General features: G+C 40.5%; 1 protein-coding gene and 1 long non-coding RNA gene across 16 annotated transcripts in view; one reads left to right on the top strand and one right to left on the bottom strand.

Moving 5' to 3' along the window:
* Window positions 1–18,803, bottom strand: part of EYA4 (EYA transcriptional coactivator and phosphatase 4) — a 250,965-nt gene that overhangs the window by 18,323 nt on the left and 213,839 nt on the right. For all 15 annotated transcript variants that reach the window (XM_059713210.1, XM_019479622.2, XM_019479618.2 and 12 more), the window contains 3 exons: window positions 18,113–18,249; window positions 15,134–15,217; window positions 6,275–6,364 (listed from right to left, as the gene is read on the bottom strand). In XM_059713210.1, coding sequence (XP_059569193.1) covers window positions 6,275–6,364; window positions 15,134–15,217; window positions 18,113–18,249 — 311 coding nt within the window. The remainder of the gene's footprint in view (window positions 1–6,274; window positions 6,365–15,133; window positions 15,218–18,112; window positions 18,250–18,803) is intronic.
* LOC109281171 (uncharacterized) overlaps window positions 1–18,803 on the top strand; it is a 174,188-nt gene that overhangs the window by 111,485 nt on the left and 43,900 nt on the right. The window lies entirely within an intron of this gene.

Below are 18,803 nucleotides of genomic sequence, written 5' to 3'. Positions count from 1 at the left end.
GTGCTAATATGCTGTTGCAGTGTTATTAGGCTACTGTGCAGTAAGCATCACAAAAAAACCATGTGCCGGTGGTACTGTGCAGTAAATGTAGTTACTGCATTTTCAGTTAATACTTCATTAAGGAAGTACTAAACTAAATGTGCAGTAACTACAATGCATTTATAAACGTGCAGATGCACCCACTGAAGAGTCTCTCTGTAAATAGGAACTTCCAGATTAGTGTCAAATACATATAAAAAAACCAAAGCTGTATTCTCATATGCAGAGATGTTCAGTAATGTGGACAGTACTGCCAGGAGCTGGTTGCATTGAACCGGAAAGAGAAAAAGATAATGAAGGGTCAAACAGGCAGAAGCATGGAAGACTGGGTAACTAAAAGCAGCATTACCAGAGCAGAGCTTGTGCAGAAGTGTGTAGATAGGGCACACTTGGATTCACCACTGCTGTGGTGTAGACATACCTAAAGTGACTGCAGCTTGTAATGGGCATAGTCAATCATGTCCTTTAAAGAATGAACTGATGAGAGAACCGTGCTCTACACCCTACACAAGTTCACGATTAATTTTCTTTTGTGCTAATTGAAGGCCCTGGTCTTAATGGTTAAGACCATCAACAGCTCAGGACCTTGCTATATTGGAGAGTGTCTCCCCATAAATGATGATCCAAGATAGCTTCTGGGCTAATGCAGCTAACTCAGCCTAGGACAAACTATGCAAGAGTAGGAGATGCTGGCCAACAAAACTTTCATGATGAAGCTAAAGAAAACCCTGGCTGCTTTTAGAACATCCCTGCACATTAAGAAGTGCTGTTAATGTCTTAAAAATAGACAGATGAGAGATTCACTCTAAAGGTAAAAGGATTCTGAAGGGGGCCTCATTATACTTTTTGTGTGTAATATAAGGACAAAATCTGGGATTGCTAATTAGTTGTGGGAGAAATGGAAGAGACCTGTCAGCCTTCCTTTATACTTCAGAAATTATGTATTTAATGCATTTCAAAACAGAAGTCTTAGCATTTTCAGTCCTCTTATAATACAAGAGTTTGGTATGAAATAAGGCTGAGTTTTGGCTGGGAAATATTTAGTTGCATGCAGACATCAAAGGAACTAGGCTTGATTAAATTAATCTTACAGTTAGGTCCCTAAATGATACCCCTCAAATTAACTAAAGCTGAGAGATGTTCTGAATCATCAAAATCTGGAATAAGCCTAAGAATGATTTTTAGGGCTCCGTGTTATAAAAGCATTAACAGGAAAAGGCTCAAGGTGATGTTCCAAAATGGCAAATGCCTTAGATTTGCAGAATTTGTGGCTGGCAGGCTACCTGCAGGGAAGATCATTCTAAAGTGAGTGTGCACAAGGCTCAAAGAGAGAAAAACAAAGGCTGTACAGAAGAATCAAGGTGAAGTTCCTCTGTGCTGAACTCTGCCACTGGAACTCAGGCAAACCTTAAAGAAACCTGCCAGTGAGGGCCTCACAGTTCCTAGGGTCACCACTTGAAATCTGAGCATGCTGGGGCAAAGGTCCATTCGAAAGAAATCTAAGCAATGCTTTGAAAAATTGATTTGGAATCTATCCGTTGCGTGAGGCACCAGGAAGAGAACATTCACCAAATGCATTTGCATTGTCAAGTGATGACTCAGAGTGCAATAAAACACCCACTAGCTGAGGACTATGCAGGGTTTCAGTTCTCAGATTTCATACTGTTGGAGAAGGCAGGTGCAGTTCAGGTGAAGGATAGGCCCTGGAACAAAAGGTTCAAGGAACTGGGAAAGATCTGAGCTTGGGATACTGTTATCTCTTGACTTTGGGGGAACTAAGAACAATGATGCCAGTGAAAGTAATGAAAAAGAACTCAGTGTGATAGCTCTTGATTTCCCTAATGGCTGTGGTCTATACCAGAACAGAGGGAAGTACCTATTAGGAAAGTCCTTGTCCGAAAGGAAGGGAGAAAAATGCATCATTCAGCTTCCTTCACCAGCAAATTTAAGACAAGCTTTACCAGCTTCCAGTTTGCTGCTGCTGTTTGCAACTGGTACATTTACCTGGGGAAAGAACTTTACCAGCTTTACTCAGCAGAAAGGAGCTGATCCAAGTTGGGAGAGGATCTGGAAAAGCATAAGGGGGGCTGTTTTCCAATGTATTTGTGAGGTTCTCAGAGTTTATTAGAACATAACTAGCCTTCAGGACTGGAAAAAAAAAGATGCTTAAAAAGCATTGTGGATGAGCCTGCTTTTCACTTGACAGTACAGCTGTACTGATTCTAATAGGCTAGTCAACTACAATGTCTGTCCATAGAAATCTTTGTTTTGGGTAACTCTATGGCTTGAATGAGTGGTCACTTCCTGCTGATCTTAGGCTATGAGGAAGAATGCTTGGCCAGCCCACCAACTGAACACAACTCAGTGCATGACACAAAGAGCCTGGGGAACTGGATAAGCTTCCAAATGGAAAGCCTAGGAGGGGTACCTTCCTTGAGTTGCAGGTTCCTCACTCAGAACAATTTTTTGTGAGGGAGAAATAATCTGAACTGAAGAGTTAGATCTATAATCCTCAGCAGGACCAGATCTTGGGAGTGGGAGGTGGGATGGGGAAACTTCCATCATTCCATATGAAATGATATATCTGTAGGACCTGCAGAAATCTAGCAAGAACTCTGAAAGCGACAGGACTGTATCAGGCACTCAGGAAACTGACCTGCAGAATATGCACTTCACTGAGACTGGATTGCCAGAAATCTCAGGAGGACGTGCATTACTAAGCGTTAAAATTTAAACACAATGAGGGCCAACTCAAAAGCTGCAGAATTTCAAGTGGGTGGGCAGATGAGGATTTGAACCTCCTTGAGACTGGCAAAGAACAGGAAGTCTCTGTGTACTAGGTTAATTACTTTGATTATGTTTAGTCTACCTCAGTGGTTCTCAACCTTTTTAGACTTGAGGCATCCCTGGATAGACTCAAGGCATCCTTAGGTAGACTCACATCACCCTTCAGAAAATGTTTTCACTTTTTTTGTACTACAGAGAACTAATAAAGCAGCTCTTCTGTTGCAAAGAATTCAGAAAGCCCACAACTATGGATTTCTCTTTGCAATCTCTGGGCTTATATTGTGAATCGCACTTATAAACCTAACAGTACTAGCATTGTGTGGCCCCCCAACACCCTTGAAAGGATCTCGAGGCACTCCAGGATGCTGGGACACCCTAGCTGAGAATCACTGGTCTAACAATATGACTGGGATAAAAAAGTTGACAGGCTGGGCATGTCTACATGTGACGCTATATTGCCATAGCGATGTGCTATGACCATGTAGCACTGACAGGCAAAAACCATGACACTACAGCTATATTGTCATACTCATGCTCTCCCTCATTATAGTGTGCTGCTACGGTGACGTAGCAGCTAAAAAATAACTGTGCGCGACTGGCACAGTGCAGTACGGGCTGTTATTGCACCATTATTTAGTACCAGAAGGATGGCACAGTAACAACAATGCCATGTGTAAATGCACCTACTGAACATTTCCAGTCTTTTGGACCAAAAATAATTGAAAGTGAATCCAGATGGTTCAGGACACAGCTCAGCAAAGCCTGTCTCCTTCCTTGGTTACAGTAAAGGGAATAAAATATTTTAATAATATCACAATAAGGGTTTGGGGTCTTTTTTGGCATATTTACCCATGAGCCTTTCCTGCCTGGCATCTTTAGATCTGAAATCCCATTGCACATAGCAGACAATGATTTTGGCTTTGAGTCTCTGGAGATATCTGGGGGCTTGTTCTCAACTATGTTACTGTGAAGTAACATGGTTTACTGTGCAGTAAGCATGTACATCTACACATGTACATGCTTACTGCATAGTAAACCTCACTAATCTCGAGTAAATTTGCTACCTATAAATGCAAGTAGCAAATTTACTTGCAATTTCTAACTGCACAGTAACAGTCATGTAGACACCTGAATGGGAGCAAATCTGCTCCTGGTCAGCTGGTCACCAGGCAGTGGAAAATTGCTTCCTGCCCCTGGGAGCTGCCTGCTGCCAGGGCAGGCTCTGAAACTGGAGTCTAGGTGGGGACTATGTCCCGCTGCCCCAACAGCAAGGAGCTCCAAGCCCCCCTGCTCTGAGATCACGATCAGGGAGCTGGGGGCTGGGAGATCCTTATCTCCCAGTGCCAGCTCCATGGTCCCATGGATGGTAATGAAAGATCAGGATCTACCAGTGCAAGCCCCACTGTTGCAGGATCAGGCCCCGCTGGCCCAGAACTGGCACCAGGAGATAAGGATCTCCCACTGCCAGCCCCACAGCTACAGGGCCAACATTGGGAGCTCCCTCATGGCAGAGGCTGGGGAGCCTGTTCCCTGACCAGCTCCATGATCATGGAGCTGAGCAGGGAACAGGCTCCCTAGCCCCTACCCCGCAATCATGGAACGGGGGCTGGGAACTGTCCCAGTCAGAGGCAAGTCCTGGCCCTGTGCTCCAATTGAGTGATTGAAGCACAGGGCTTGGAAAGAACTGCAGGGGTGGAGCAGGTCAGTGGGGAAGCTGGTAGCTAGTAGCAAGCCCCTGTCAGGGCAGGGAATCCCCATGCAGCTGAGTGCTCATTGCTAGCTGTCCCACCAGTGAATCAGGGCAGGGGGCTGGGACCTGCCCCTCCCCTGCAGCTCTTTCCAAGTCCCCTGCCCCAATCAGGCAGGGGGACATTGACCCCACTCCAGCAGCAAGCAGTCCCCTGGGGGCAGGGACAAATGTGCTCATTGCCAGCCCCTGAGCTAGAACCCAGGGAGAGGCTCAAGGCCCCTCTGGTGGTGGCAGGTGCCCATTGCAGGGTGCCAGGAAGTAAGACCAATTTGGTGCCATTAGAAGCAAATCTGCTCCTGCTTCCCTACACATGTAGGCACCTGCTTAGGAGCATTTACTCATGAGTAGTTTACTTATTAGTAAACTGCTCCCAGATCTAATGCAGGTGTAGACACACCCATTGACAATGATCCAAACTGTCTGCACATTACTCAAAGCCTGTTGTTATGGATGTGTCTACACCTGCATTAGATCTGGGAACCTGATAAGGCAGTTTTGCAAGTGAATATTAGGTTCATCTACACATGCCTCTTTTAAGCAGGCTTAGCCTAAAATCACTATTTTAAAAGTGCATTAAGGGTGTGTGTCTACACATGTGCACTCTTAATGTGCCTTAAAAATGGCAATTTAAGGCTATGTAAGCTTAAAGCAGGTATCAAATTTAGGCACACATAGCTAAGTCACATTCATGCATGTGTAGATATGCTAATGTGCATTAATGTGCATCAATGGATAGACTGCATTAATGCACCTTAGTGCATGTACACATGCGTTAATGTGACATGGCTATTTGCACCTAAATTTAATGTGTCTTAATGCACATTAGCACATCCACGGGTAGACACACACGTAAATTGCCTTACTGCACCTTAAGCAAAGGTGCATTCAATGTAGGCATGTGTAAATATATGTGTAGACACTTCCAGTGAGAACTCTTCTCCTTTCACTGAGAAGGAAAGGGTGGTTCAGGGCCACGAGACTAGCAACACATAAATGTGGGGAAAGAACTGAAACCTCATCTGTAGCCTCTTTTGAGGCAGAGATACCATTTGAGTTTAGGAACAAGAAATGGGAAGCAGATGTGCTCCTTCCCAGCAAGATACCATAGACATCACTAAATCTATAGAATTTGGATTCTTTTTAAGCATTATGATACAATTACAATACATTTTAAGCATCTTTTTCTAAACCTACACAATAACTACAGAACAAGGTGCAGGTGCAGAGGGCAATTCTTCACGTGGGTAACCTGGTGCTGTTGAAAATTACTGTCATATGACTGCCCCCAATTGATTAGGCATTTTTTACAGACACACCAATTACACCAAGTTAAAGGGGAGGATGGATCCATGCATCAGCTGTTTCACAGTAAATGTTTGTGTATCCACTCCTTTCCCCCAGTCAGTGGAAACTAACTTGTAGCAATGTGGCCCTGTTTCCTTCAGGGATAAACTACCCAAGTTAAGCTTTAGCTTTCACTTACTATCAGATAACAGAGAGCACATGACAGTTACCACAGAACAGCTGATATGCACTAAATCCGATCACTTTTAACTCAGTATAATTTGTATGTCAGAGCATGACAAATGCAAAAGCAACATCTGTATTAGTAGACATTCAGTTGTATGAAAATTGTTCATGGGTAGCAAAACTCATAAACTGGAATAAAATAGTCATGTTAAAGTCTTTGGTTCTTACCTCTAAATCATTAAAAAATAAATGTGTATCAGCGAGATTAAAAATCATTTCTTCCATTCGCAGGCCAAGGGTCACTGCCATTGGTGGGTCCTTAGAAAAAGAAAGAAAGAAAAATGAGTTTCACTCTTCATTACATTTATGTTGCAATTATTTCAAAAGTTGCTATATGCAAGACTTTGAAAACTTAAAATTGCAATGAGTTTATCTTTAATTCTTTAGATGTCGACCTATTTTATTATGAAGTTACAATTAAAATGTGGCAAATGGAAGGTAGTTCAGAAACTAATCAGCAAAATCTGAGGGCAAGGATGCTGAAGTAGTATTTTATGAAGAAAGATGAAAAAAACCAAATATTTATACTTTGACTAAACTATGGTAGAGGAGAAACATGATTGCCATTTACAAGCTCATGGAAGGTATAATTATTAAAGAGGAAATACATTATTTAAGGTTGTACAAAGGAAGGGAATGGCATCAGGAGATGAATACAAGGAATGGTATATTTCTTATAATAAGAATATTTTGTTTTAATTTAAAGGATACCAAAACACTTTACAAAAGTATTAGTTGACTAGTCAAAGTCCACACAAAAAGTCAATGGCAGAGCCAGGAACACAAACTCTCTCTTGTTAGCCAGTACACTGCCCAAGCCATGGGACCATTCTACATCTCAGATGATCAGAAGAAAGTTTGCAACACTTGGCTACATAACAATCTCCTCTGCTCAGTGTTGGAAGTTTCTTCACTGAAGACCTGTAAAACTGGACTGAGAAATGCCACTCACTATTGTGTTATATTATAGAGAATTATCCTACACTGTATCAGGGAAAGGCAACTTAGGAAGTCTTTTCCATTTCCAGTGTTTATGATTTGTGAGTGCATGGAAGTCAGTCTGAATCCTTGGCTATCCCACAAACAAAGTTTCACTTTAGAAAGTTTCAGTTTACAAACCACTTTTCTACCCATACTTTTTGCCCATATGGATTCATTCTCCCATCCTGCCCTAACATCTAGTCTCTCTTTACTGCAGGGACTCACTCATGAAATACTAAACTCTCTCTGCTTCAACTTCAGGCACCCAACAAAGGCTGATCTTCATTCCTTTTCCACTCACCCAACCCCTATGTACTCACAGGATCATAGGAAAGTAGGGCTGGAAGGGATCTCATGAGGTCATCTAGTCCAGCTCCCTGCTCTAGGTAGGATCATCCCTGACAAAAACACCTCACAAGGCAGGGTAGATTTGCACCATATAGACTAACTAAATCTAATGTATAAGCTTTCATAAGCAGCACCTTGCTTCATCAGATTCTGTAAAGGGATTGCAGGAAGCAGAGCTTCTAAGTAAAAAGCAGTGATTAGCATAAGACAAAGGGAGGAGAGGGGGAGTAAAAAGAAGAGAAGACAGCTCAAAGAGGTACGGTGGGTAGGAAAAAGAAAAACAAAGCATTAAAAGCTAATCCAGGTAATGGGATAAAAATCTATAGTCTTGGTTTAGACCAGTGGGGGCCAAGCTTTTTGGCAGGTATTCCCCAAATTAATCCTGCCCCCTCCCTACATGCCACTCCAATCCCTTCCCCTTACTCAATCTGTTGCTCTGCTTTCTGCTCCCTCCCCTATCTGTCCCTGTGCTACCTGTCCCTCCCCAGTCTTCTGCATGCCACACAGAGGCTGCCTGGGGCACTTGTGGCATCCATACCACAGGTTAGCCACCTCTGGGTTAGACAATACTTAACATAATCCAGCCTATGGATAATTTTTGTTTTTAAATTTCCCGTTAAAGGTGTTTTCTTAAGTGTCTGTCCAACCTGCTCTTGCAAATTTGAAGCACTCCAATACTTGACAACCCTCATATTCTGAAGGTTCCTCCCAATTTCCAGCCTAAATTTCCTTTGCTGAAGTTTGAGGCCATTACTCCTAGTCTGTGGCATAGCTGATGGATATTATATTGCTATATAATTGTTATCTATATTGCTTTGAAATTGGATTTCTTGTACTGCATTTTTGATAAAACTGTGTGCAGAATTCTGGCTTGCATATATATATAAAATTAAATTTAAGAGACTTCATTTCTTCTTCAGGCTAATTCAATTGCTGATTTCAGAATAATGAATTCCAGCAAGATATGTTCGCTGAAGCCACACTACTACCACAAGCAGTAGAGAGTAAGTACTAATATTTCCCAGTTGAGCTCTTCACTTCCTAGACAGCAGCAGAGAGGAAGGAGTAACAAGTAGGTTTCCTTATGTACTGAGGTCAATTTCATTAAATGTTTTAAAAAATAGGGCAAAAACCCCTAAAAATCACCACATTGTCTTCCACATGATACCAAGGACACACACAGATTCTAAAATATAAAAATAACTTAAATGGCACAAAAGAATAGAACAGAAGGTAAGACCTGAAGAAAGCAAGAAGAAAGGAATCATCTACAGTAGTTATACACTGGCTTGAACGTGGCTGCAAGAGAAATGGATATAAGACAGACTGAACTTCTACCTACAATACTCTATACAAAAAAGAAAGAAAATGGAACCTTTTCATAGACATTTTGTTGAATAAAAAAACATCCCTTTGGCCCTTGCAAGCATGAGCTTTAGCCAGATATTACTAATGTGAAAGGAGGCAAGATCAGCTGCAGCACTTCTCAGTATCAACATACAAATGACTTCAGTTACGTTAGTACTGAGGCACTAAATTGGAGCCAGACTGTCTGTCTGTGGACTTCTGTGCTAGACTGGGCCATCTACTGGAATGTCTCCTAGGAGACTAGGTAAAAATATCTCAGGAGAACCAATATTTACATGTTTTGATGAGGAACAAATTATGATGGGGCCCAAGATAAAGTCCAAAATGCTCAGTACTATCAGCGGATGCAGACTGTTTAATATTTTCAGGCAAGAAATGTTCAAAGGTCCATTCTATTTATTGCAAACTAACACAATTAACTGAGCTATTTTACAAGACAATCTCTTAAATTTTACATTTAGGAGATTTTACTCTATCGAATGGTATAATGCAATCTCCTATATGTATGTGTGTGTGGGTGTGTATGTATATACGTATAAGATACTCACACAATATATAGATAGATATATAAACATATGCACACACATAGGATATATAGATATATTTTGATATATATTGCAAACTAACACAATTAACTGAGCTATTTTACAAGACAATACTATTTTATAATACAATCTCCCAAATTCTATATAATTTTTATAATACAATCTCATATATATAGTATTATCTCCTATATATATATATATATATATATATATATATATATATAGTATTATTTCCTCTCTCTCTCTCTCTCTCTCTCTCTCTATATATATATATATATATCCTATGTATAGAATTTCCTATAGAGATATATCTATATATATCAAAATATCTATATAGCTATAGATATCTATATCTATATCTATATAGGAGATTGTATCATAAAATTAGATAAAATACAATCTCCTACGTATAAAATTTAGGAGACTGTCTTGTAAAATAGCTCAGTTAATTCTGTTAGTTTGCAATATATATCAATATCTATCTATATCTATATATCATATATACATGTGTGTGTGCATCCTATATGTATCTATCTAAGAGATTGTATTATAAAATTAAATTATATAAGGGTGTGTGTGTGTGTATAAATAAATTAATACATATATCTCTCAAACTAAAGGAAACCTTTTAAAAATACTTTGCAAACAATATTGTGAATACAGACCTGGAAAGGGAAGTACTTATGAACATAGTACTAATAGTGCTATCCTTGGAAAAGTTTGTCCCCTAAGAGGAAGTGCTTGGGATAAATGTTAAATATTGTTGGCTTAATAACGCTCCTCTGAATCATGTGGGAGTCTCAGGCTTAAGCTCAACTGTCTCTTTCACTGGGACACTCATTCCTGGGAGGGTGTTGTGGAGGCTGGAGACAAGAGAGGGAGGACACATCTCTTTATAGCAATATCCTTTGGCTGATTGTGGAGCAATTTGCTCTACTCCAAAAGGAGTTCCTCTCCAGTGTTCCTTGGATGAAAGTAGAAGCATGCACACTAGGGCCTAGATAATGAATGAGAATAAACACAGCGCAATGAGAGGTCTTGGGAAATCTGATATAAGTACAGGAAAAATTTCAGTGCCGCTGAAAGAAATGCTTAAAGTGAATTGGGGCTAATGTCACCTAGGCAGCACTGGAGATGTAGATATTATATTAAGTAGTGAACAGGTATTGCATAGACTGTAGATGCTTCCTTACCCCTTCAAGCCAACTTTACTCAACCCTGACTTAGAGGGATTATTTAGAGCAATTGCTGGAGCTGAGAAAACCGTGATGACCTTCATGGCCATTTACTGCTTTGTCTCTGCTGAGACTGTCAAAGGAAGATCAGCCAGGATTTATAGTCACATTGATGCTTGTGATGTGGACATTTTCCCATGAATAGGGTAAATGTCCACAGGTCCAATTTTCCCCCTAACTCAATATTATGTCCATAAAAAAGCTGCCAAGTTTCTGTCAGGTCAAATCTCACCAAATTTGAATTATTTGCCCTCAGTAAAAGGTGCCATGTCTGATAATGTATAATCTAAGCCTCTTCTACAATGAGGACTTTTTTTTTAGAAATGAGTTCATCATTGGCAAGAAGTAGAACAAAGAGGAAAGGATCATATAGAAAGGGCCTCTAAAAAGACCTTCAGAAAAATATCTTAATAGCATTTTGCATAAGCTTACACCTGACGCTGACATTCTCACAGCATATTCTCTACCTGGAGAAAAAAGGCTGCTACGGTCTGTATACTTTCAGCAGCCCTGAAAATATACTGCCAAGTCTGGCCTACTGAGCATGGTATCATAGCGTCACCTTTTACACATATTTAAAAGGTAGTCTAAAAAGTCACAGTGAATTTTCCATAACCCACATTACAGTTAGAGAATTCAGATTTTTCTTCCTCTCCAAATTTATTTTTGCAGTCATTCTTTTTTTTTTTTGCCAGTCTGAGCCTTGACTTATGGTGTATTCTGAGCATCTTTGTCTTTTGGATTGTTCTCAGAGAAATAAGTGATTTAATTGTATTGAAAATGCTAATGGTCTGAAACAAACAAAATCTGTTAAATACATCTTAATTGACCCCAAAACAGTGAGAATTCCTGGGACACAGTGAAGCAAAGAATACACATTATTAATAAGGGAACAGGAATGTACCTCATAAACTTTAACAGATGATGACAGTCTCCCAACATATGTCCTGTCACATCAACAAATCCTTATTTAAGAGTTAAGCATTGTAGAAAACTGTATGTGCCAACTGGTGCTCAGCTGCAAAAACCATCACCAGCCACACAGTCCCATAATATAACAGCTCAGATGCCAATGTTCATAATTTGCTAATGTAGTAAATAATTAAAAATAGAAACGCACTAGTTCTACAGTGCTTGAAGAGTTATCAGCAAATGAAATAAGCAAAGAAAATTACTATTTCTGCTTAGAAGGAGCCCTTTTGTTTTACAAGGTGACGGACACATTTTGATCATTATTTGATATTAACTCTGGGAAATTCAATAAAATGACCCTCCCAAATTAGATTTACAAAAAACAATATTTCCTCTAAACAATTATGATTTTTTTAAATTGCTACTTTATAGCTTTATGTTGACTATGGTCAGACAGCCAAATCTCTTTCACTTCAGGAAGAATTTTAAGCTACTCTTTCAACTAGTGCCATCCTATGAAGAAACAATTTGCCACATGTTTTAATGACATATTTACAATCTTGGTCACAATATTAAAAAAAATCTTCTTGCAAACTTCCCCAGCTTGTTGACATTGTGGTTATTTATTATTTGTCCCACACTAGCAGATAAAAGTCCAAAGTCAAATCAGTCATACTGAACTGGGTATTGCATAAACACATATTAAAGAGAGAGTGTCGGCTTCAAAAGCTCATGGTCTTAGAGCCTAGATCATACAGTCTGTGTTACTGAATATGCTAACTGATCTTTGACCAGCTGCTGTTCAACTTTTTTGGATCTAGACACTCCCACATAACCTCTGGTAGCTCTTCCTCAATTAATATCTCGGTCACCTTAATTAATACCATGGTCACTTCCACTCCAACTTTCTCTTCTCCCTTTAGCTACTTAAGGTGAAATTTAAAAGAAGAATATTTAGTCTGCTGGGCTCACTGTGGCTCTGCACGGCCATCCATCCTGGAAGTGATGGTGGGCTGAGTTCGCTCTGCAGCCCACACTGCACTTCCATTTAGTTGTAATGGTATCAGGGCACTAGGGTTAACGAAGATTCATTCATTTTTAAATGTTCTCTTTCCCTCAGGTCACAGCAAGGCATAAGGCAAAAAGGAGGATAAGAGATTGCAGTTCTGTGTTCATAGGTGGGTAGCTGACTGTGTGTCTATCTGCCTAGCTGAACATTAAAAGTGTATGTATGAACTTTAAAAGATAATGGTAGTAAATTCCTGGGAAAATCCCCAGAATTTCATACCTGGAAAATGTCATTAACCCTTCCCTTCACTAAACAAATCTTCCCAGTTCCAGCTGTAGTATGCTGAGCACACACTAACATTTTGAAAATTTGGAAAACTTTCAATTTTTGCCTTATATTTTCTTTTGTCTTCTCAAAGGAGGCAAACCATATTTTATTAAATGAAGCAGGATGACAAAAGACAAAGTAAAAGAATATTTTTAAGAGCTAGGGATTGGGTCACACGGAGCAGTCCAATGTAAAAGCATTTTAAAACTTTAAGACAAATATCAAAGTATGGACTAGAAGCTATTACATCTCCACTGCTGAGGGACTGTGCAAGGAAAAATGTACCAATACAATGTTTTTATATTACCTGTGGATTTCTCTACTGGATAGAAAATGGGCCTCTAGGCAACTTTGTTTCACTAAAACACCAGAAGGCTACCTCATTACAGGGAAGAATAACTGCCTACGGCATATTTGAGCCAATGAAATATACCCAGATTAGGGCTTACACATATTTGTGCTGCAAAAACAACACAAGAGTGTTGAGCATATGACAGTGTCTTAACACAGGGTAAAAGTGCTCAAAGGTGTTGCCATGCATTAGCTGCTCTACTATAACTGTTCATGTGCACACTCTTATCCTGCGGTAAGGGAAAGCTAAGCCATGGAGTAAGAATGTAGAACTGATATGCTGTAAATCTCCACCTATTTTACCTCAAGGCAAATTGCTTGTCTGACCATACTCTTACATTCATTGATTTAGCACTGTGAAGGTACAAAACAAATGTTAATTTGTAGTATGGACAGACATTAGCATTCCATAACTGCCAGAAAAATTCATCCCCACCTTTGCCATGAACACCGTAATATACAGTCCTCATCATCCCCAGATGCACAGTTTCATACATGTGGGGAGCCTGCTGTGATGTGCTGCTCGGGGGCAGGCAGGGGCAGGGGACTGCAGGTCATGAGGGACACCATCAGCAGTAGTGGGGGTATGGGTTGAGGAGGGAGGGACACTGGCAGGGCCAGGGGGCTGTGAGTTGGGAGTGAAAGGGCACCAGTAGGGCTGGGTGGATGGGTGGGCTGTGAGTGGGGAATGAGGGGCACTAGTAGGGCCAGGGTCCTGTGGGTCAGATGTGAGGGGCACCAACAGAGCTGGGGGGGGGTGGATTTGGAGTAAGGGGCATTGGAAGGGCGAGGCAGCTGTGGGTCAGGAGTGAGGGGCACCAGCAGGGCTGTAGGGCTGTGGCTTGGGAGTGAGGGACAAGGGCATGGGCAGGGTACTGGTGTATCAGGGCTGCTCAGCACCACAAAGCAGTGGTGGGGGCAGGGAGGACGGCAGCCACAGCTGGGCTTACGTCCTGATGAGTGAAGAGGGCAGGGGAAGCTCTGATTTTCCATGATAAAAAATCCCAAATCAAATGCCAAAATGTATAGGTATTTAGAATTAATTTTATTATAATGACAGGCATAGGTAGGCTTCCACACTGCTTTAAAATTGTAAATATATCAATAAAACATTGTGTTCAACTGATACCTATATAGTGGTGTTTCATTTTAAGAATGGAAAAACGTGGATTTTAGGGTTTTTAATCAGAGAATTGGGGATTTATGAACAGAGAAAACTAGGATCCCTGCTCATTACACAGCTGGCTGCTCACTGCTCCTCGTCTCCGACAGTGACAGAAATGCACTGAGTACAGTGAAGGTGCTTGACTGGCAAGTAGTTGGAGGGTGTGGGTGGAGAGGGAGGAGGAATTTCACCCTTGTCATTAACCTAACCAGCAGTTAGCCAAGGAAACCTGTGATTCAGGAAGAAGGCTGGGGATTTAGAGAGCAGATTAAAACATAGGGACTCTAACCTAGCCTAGCTCTGAAGGTTAACTTAACCTACCTGTTCATCCTGACATCAGTTCCTCTCCTTCACAAATGCAACAATATCTTTCTTTTTTCCTGTCCAATTTACCCATTTTTTATTATTTCCATGCTTCCAAATTCATCAGTTATTTCCCCTTGACCACCAAATCTATTGCTCCTTTGCAGAATCCCTTTAAAAGTACACCAGAAACCTCAGCCACTCTTCTCTTACACTTGTTGCATGTACTTTGCCTACCCTAATCCTCATGCATCACCATTAAGTCAGTGCCTCATCTCCCCTTGACTCCTCCACTTGGGCAAGAGACAACAAGTTCTGAGCCTCAGTTCTCTAGGCTGTAACATGGGGGAAATTCTGTTCACCTCCTTCCCTCACAAGGTCAATACAGATGTTAATTATGTCTTGTAATGAAAACTAAGGATGAAAACTCCAGTATGGAGGCCAAATATTGAATATCAACCATAGAATTCATGAGTTACATACCTTGCCATATTTTTGTGCATAGGATCCTGTAAGCAGCGAATGAAATACAATAATAGTTTCGTCTAAATCCCAAACAAATACACGCTGAAAAAAGAACGATGACAAAATTAGCATGTAAATTAGATCAGAAAAATCTGAAATAATTAAAAATCAAATCACTTACAACCTGTACTTTTAATAGGCACTTAATAAATAGGTCTATTTTGAAAATCAGCATTAGTGGTATATTTATATTAACTTATAAAAACAAGGATGACATTAAAATTTTAATTACTATATACATTTTTTTTCCTTGGGAAGGTTTCAAATATGTAAAATATAGTCCAGATGTCAGTACACTCTGGGTCAATAACCTTTCTGTATTATTGCTTTAAGGTCCAAATTCTACACTCAGATACTTATCAGAAACTCTCATTGGTTTCAGGTACTTTATGTTCATTCAGCAAAGCTAATATTAACCCTTAGTACTAGTGCTATATATGCTGCAGTGGTTCATACAGAATGGAGAATTTCAATAATATTTTAGGGTCAAATATATTATTTTAACTTTTAAATTTTAAAGGAGTATTGGTAAGAAGGTGTAGGTTGTACCACTCCATCCAGGAAGAGCACAGACCATCTGTAGATGCTTCCTCAGCCTGACAAAGGGCATTTGTGCCTGAAAGCTTGCCTAGAAGAATTTTTTCCAACTGTTTGAGTTTGTCTAATAAAAGATACCGGATTTACCCAAAGAATATTGTTTGACTTGGTAAGAAGGTATTACCTTCATTTTCATTGTTAAGTATTAGAAAAAAAAGGGAAAAAGAAAATTTGAAATCTTCCCATTACTGTTAAAAGGAGCAATCTCTCAAGGGCTAGGGACAGACATTCAAAAAGCCTTAGCCTGAATTGATTCAATCTTTGCAGGTTAGTTTAACCTGCAAAGCTGGAACTGATCTGAAGGAGACGCAGCTGGTGAACTCAGACTGGTGGGGTGGGTGGAGCAGCACACAGGAGCGGGGGGTTGCAGCCGGTCAGGAGCGGGGTGGAGTTTGCAGCCTCCCTGCTCCTGGCCAGAGTGCCTGGCTGACTGCAACCCACACCACCCCCACCTTTGTCAGCTGCCTGCAAACCCCACTCTGCTCCTGGCCAGCTGCAAACCCCCTCCCCCACCCTGCTTCCGTGTCTGAGTTTACCAGCCATGCCTGATTTGGAGGTGGATAGACATTCCCTTTTCATTCGAGAAATGCAGGCGCATGCCTGTATGGCTCAGGCTAGGGTGCTAGAGCAGCCCTCCCTTCCCTTACATAGTGCTGAGCTGGGTAGGGCGTGGCCAGGCCCTGGCAGGATGCTCTGATTAGGGAGGGGTTTTCCCCCATTGATAACAGAGCATTTATCAGTTCTGTTATTGACATTAGCAACCCATCAGAAAACAAAGCCGCTCTCATTAGTTCAAGCTCTTTTTAAACAGCTTTTTCTAAGGAAGGAACATTACTAGCTAGCTGTTGATTATCTCCAAAAAGCCCTAAGTGGACACTGGCCTATCTGCCTTACACAGACATCTCTCAGCACTAGCTAGCATACCACATACTGGCTACAGTCCATGCTGTGGGTAGGAGGGAGGGGGAATCCCTGCTTGAGCAGCCAGCCGTGAGGAGGGGAGGGGCAGGGGAAGCCAGGCAGATGATGCTGTGCCTGCAAGTCGCTGCCAGAGCTCCAGTCAGGGAGCAAAGGGGAGGGGCCAGCCCAGAGAGCATGCCAGAATGCTGGGAGACTCTGGTTTAACTTAAACCAGCAAGGGGTCTGGGACAGACATTGCATAAACTGGTTTGACCCAAATCAGTTAAGTCTGATACTACATTCAACCAGGTTTATCTCAAACTGGTTTCAGCCATTTTCAAATTGGTTTATGTACACTGAATGTCTGTTCTGTTACCGGTTTAAACCAGTTTCTGATCACTTAAACTGGTTTATGTGTAATGTCTGTCCCTAGCCAATATAAAAAATGAAGTCCTTTCAAAACTACATATATATATATATATATATATATATATATATATATATATATATATATATATATGAAAAAAAGAAACCTTTCCTCAATCTCATCTCTCCAGGAGAGATGACACATACAGCTAACTGACAGAAGAGTTTGCTCTTGGTGATGTGTAGAGATATTTACTGAATGTGCAGAGGAGATGGATCAGTGCTATGATGTACCAGTATCACAATGGCAGGAAGAGGTACAGCACATGTGAGGAGCATTCCTCTGCTGGCAGGGCTGGCATGTCCCCTACATGCATGGAGCAAGCCTTCTTTCTCTCCTTTCATACAAGGCTAGAGCACTTCTAACAAGACTATACTCACTCCATTGCTAGGAGGTCACTTGTGTTCTCATATATTAGGCAGATATCTTTCCACATTAAGGGCCTAATCTTACAAATACTTGTGCACCTAACTATACAAATGCATATAATCTTGCTAAAATCAATGACAGTGCTCATACAATCAAAGATAAGATGGTGCTTGTGTGTTTGGTAAATCAGGACTACATATAGTCTTATAACATAACTGCATATTCTCTTTTTTGTAAAGGGAATAATGTGGTTAAAAAGAATGTAATTATATGGGGCCAAACACTTGAACGATAAAGGCTTTCTCCAAGAAAAGAAATTCCAACTATAAATTAAAGTTAAAAAAAAAAAAAAGCCAATCTTTGTGGTTCTCTTCTGAATTCAGCTGAAAGGGGTATATTTTTAGAACTAAAGAAGCAAGGATACATCATCTTACATTGCCTGCTTTCAACATAGGCAGGTACAAAGGATTAATGCATACAGTTAAAAGAGCTGCTAGAAATTGGTTTCATTCAATTAATGGGAAATAGAGTCCATGACAGTTTTTGAAAGCCTTAAATAGCTTCCGCATCTGTAATTTGCAGAAATTACTTTACATCATAAGAAACCTTCATATTACCATTCATCAGTTACCAGAGGGCATTACCTCCAAGTCACTGTCTGGAGGGGGTGATGGATTATTCTTCCGCCCTCTACCCCGGGACTTTGACCCAGAACTCCTACACGTTCTCTCATCAAGATCTTTGATGGGTGTTGAGGGGCTCTGTACTGTGTCAAACTCCCCTGTAAATACAATTGTTAACAGAAAAATCAGTTTAATTTTTAAATAAGGTAAAAGCTTTTAAAAAATCTTTCAACATTTGCTAATTTAAGCAGAAGGTACATACAAATCTTGTATACACACATAATGCAGAAGAGTAGTCTCCCAGTTTCAATCTTACACAGCTAGAAATTTCAGAAACTACCACCACATTTTGATTTGACCAAAGAAAATTTTTATTTCCCTGGATAGAAGGGAAAAGTAGGTTTAAATGCACTTCTACACACATATATTATGCAGATATGTACACACATAATACCGAGACACCATAAAATGGGATTTCTAATATGTTATACTATTGGACACATCATACTTTAAGGTAATGTGAGAATATTTCATTTTCTATGTTGGGAGTCGGTTAGATAGATGTTGAACCCCATGCTATTATACAGGCTCAATTTCAGTAGCTCTACTCATCAGCAGGAGATTTGTCAGCTTTCCCCAAGCAGAGGAGGACATCCCTTAAATACTTATTTGAGAATGAGAGCCCAGATACCAGATCAGCTTTCTAACTTAC

Source organism: Alligator mississippiensis, chromosome 1 (genome assembly GCF_030867095.1).
Source record: "Alligator mississippiensis isolate rAllMis1 chromosome 1, rAllMis1, whole genome shotgun sequence".
NCBI lineage: Eukaryota > Metazoa > Chordata > Crocodylia > Alligatoridae > Alligator > Alligator mississippiensis.
Note: the sequence above shows the minus strand (reverse complement) of the source record. Positions and strands in the feature narration are given on the sequence as shown.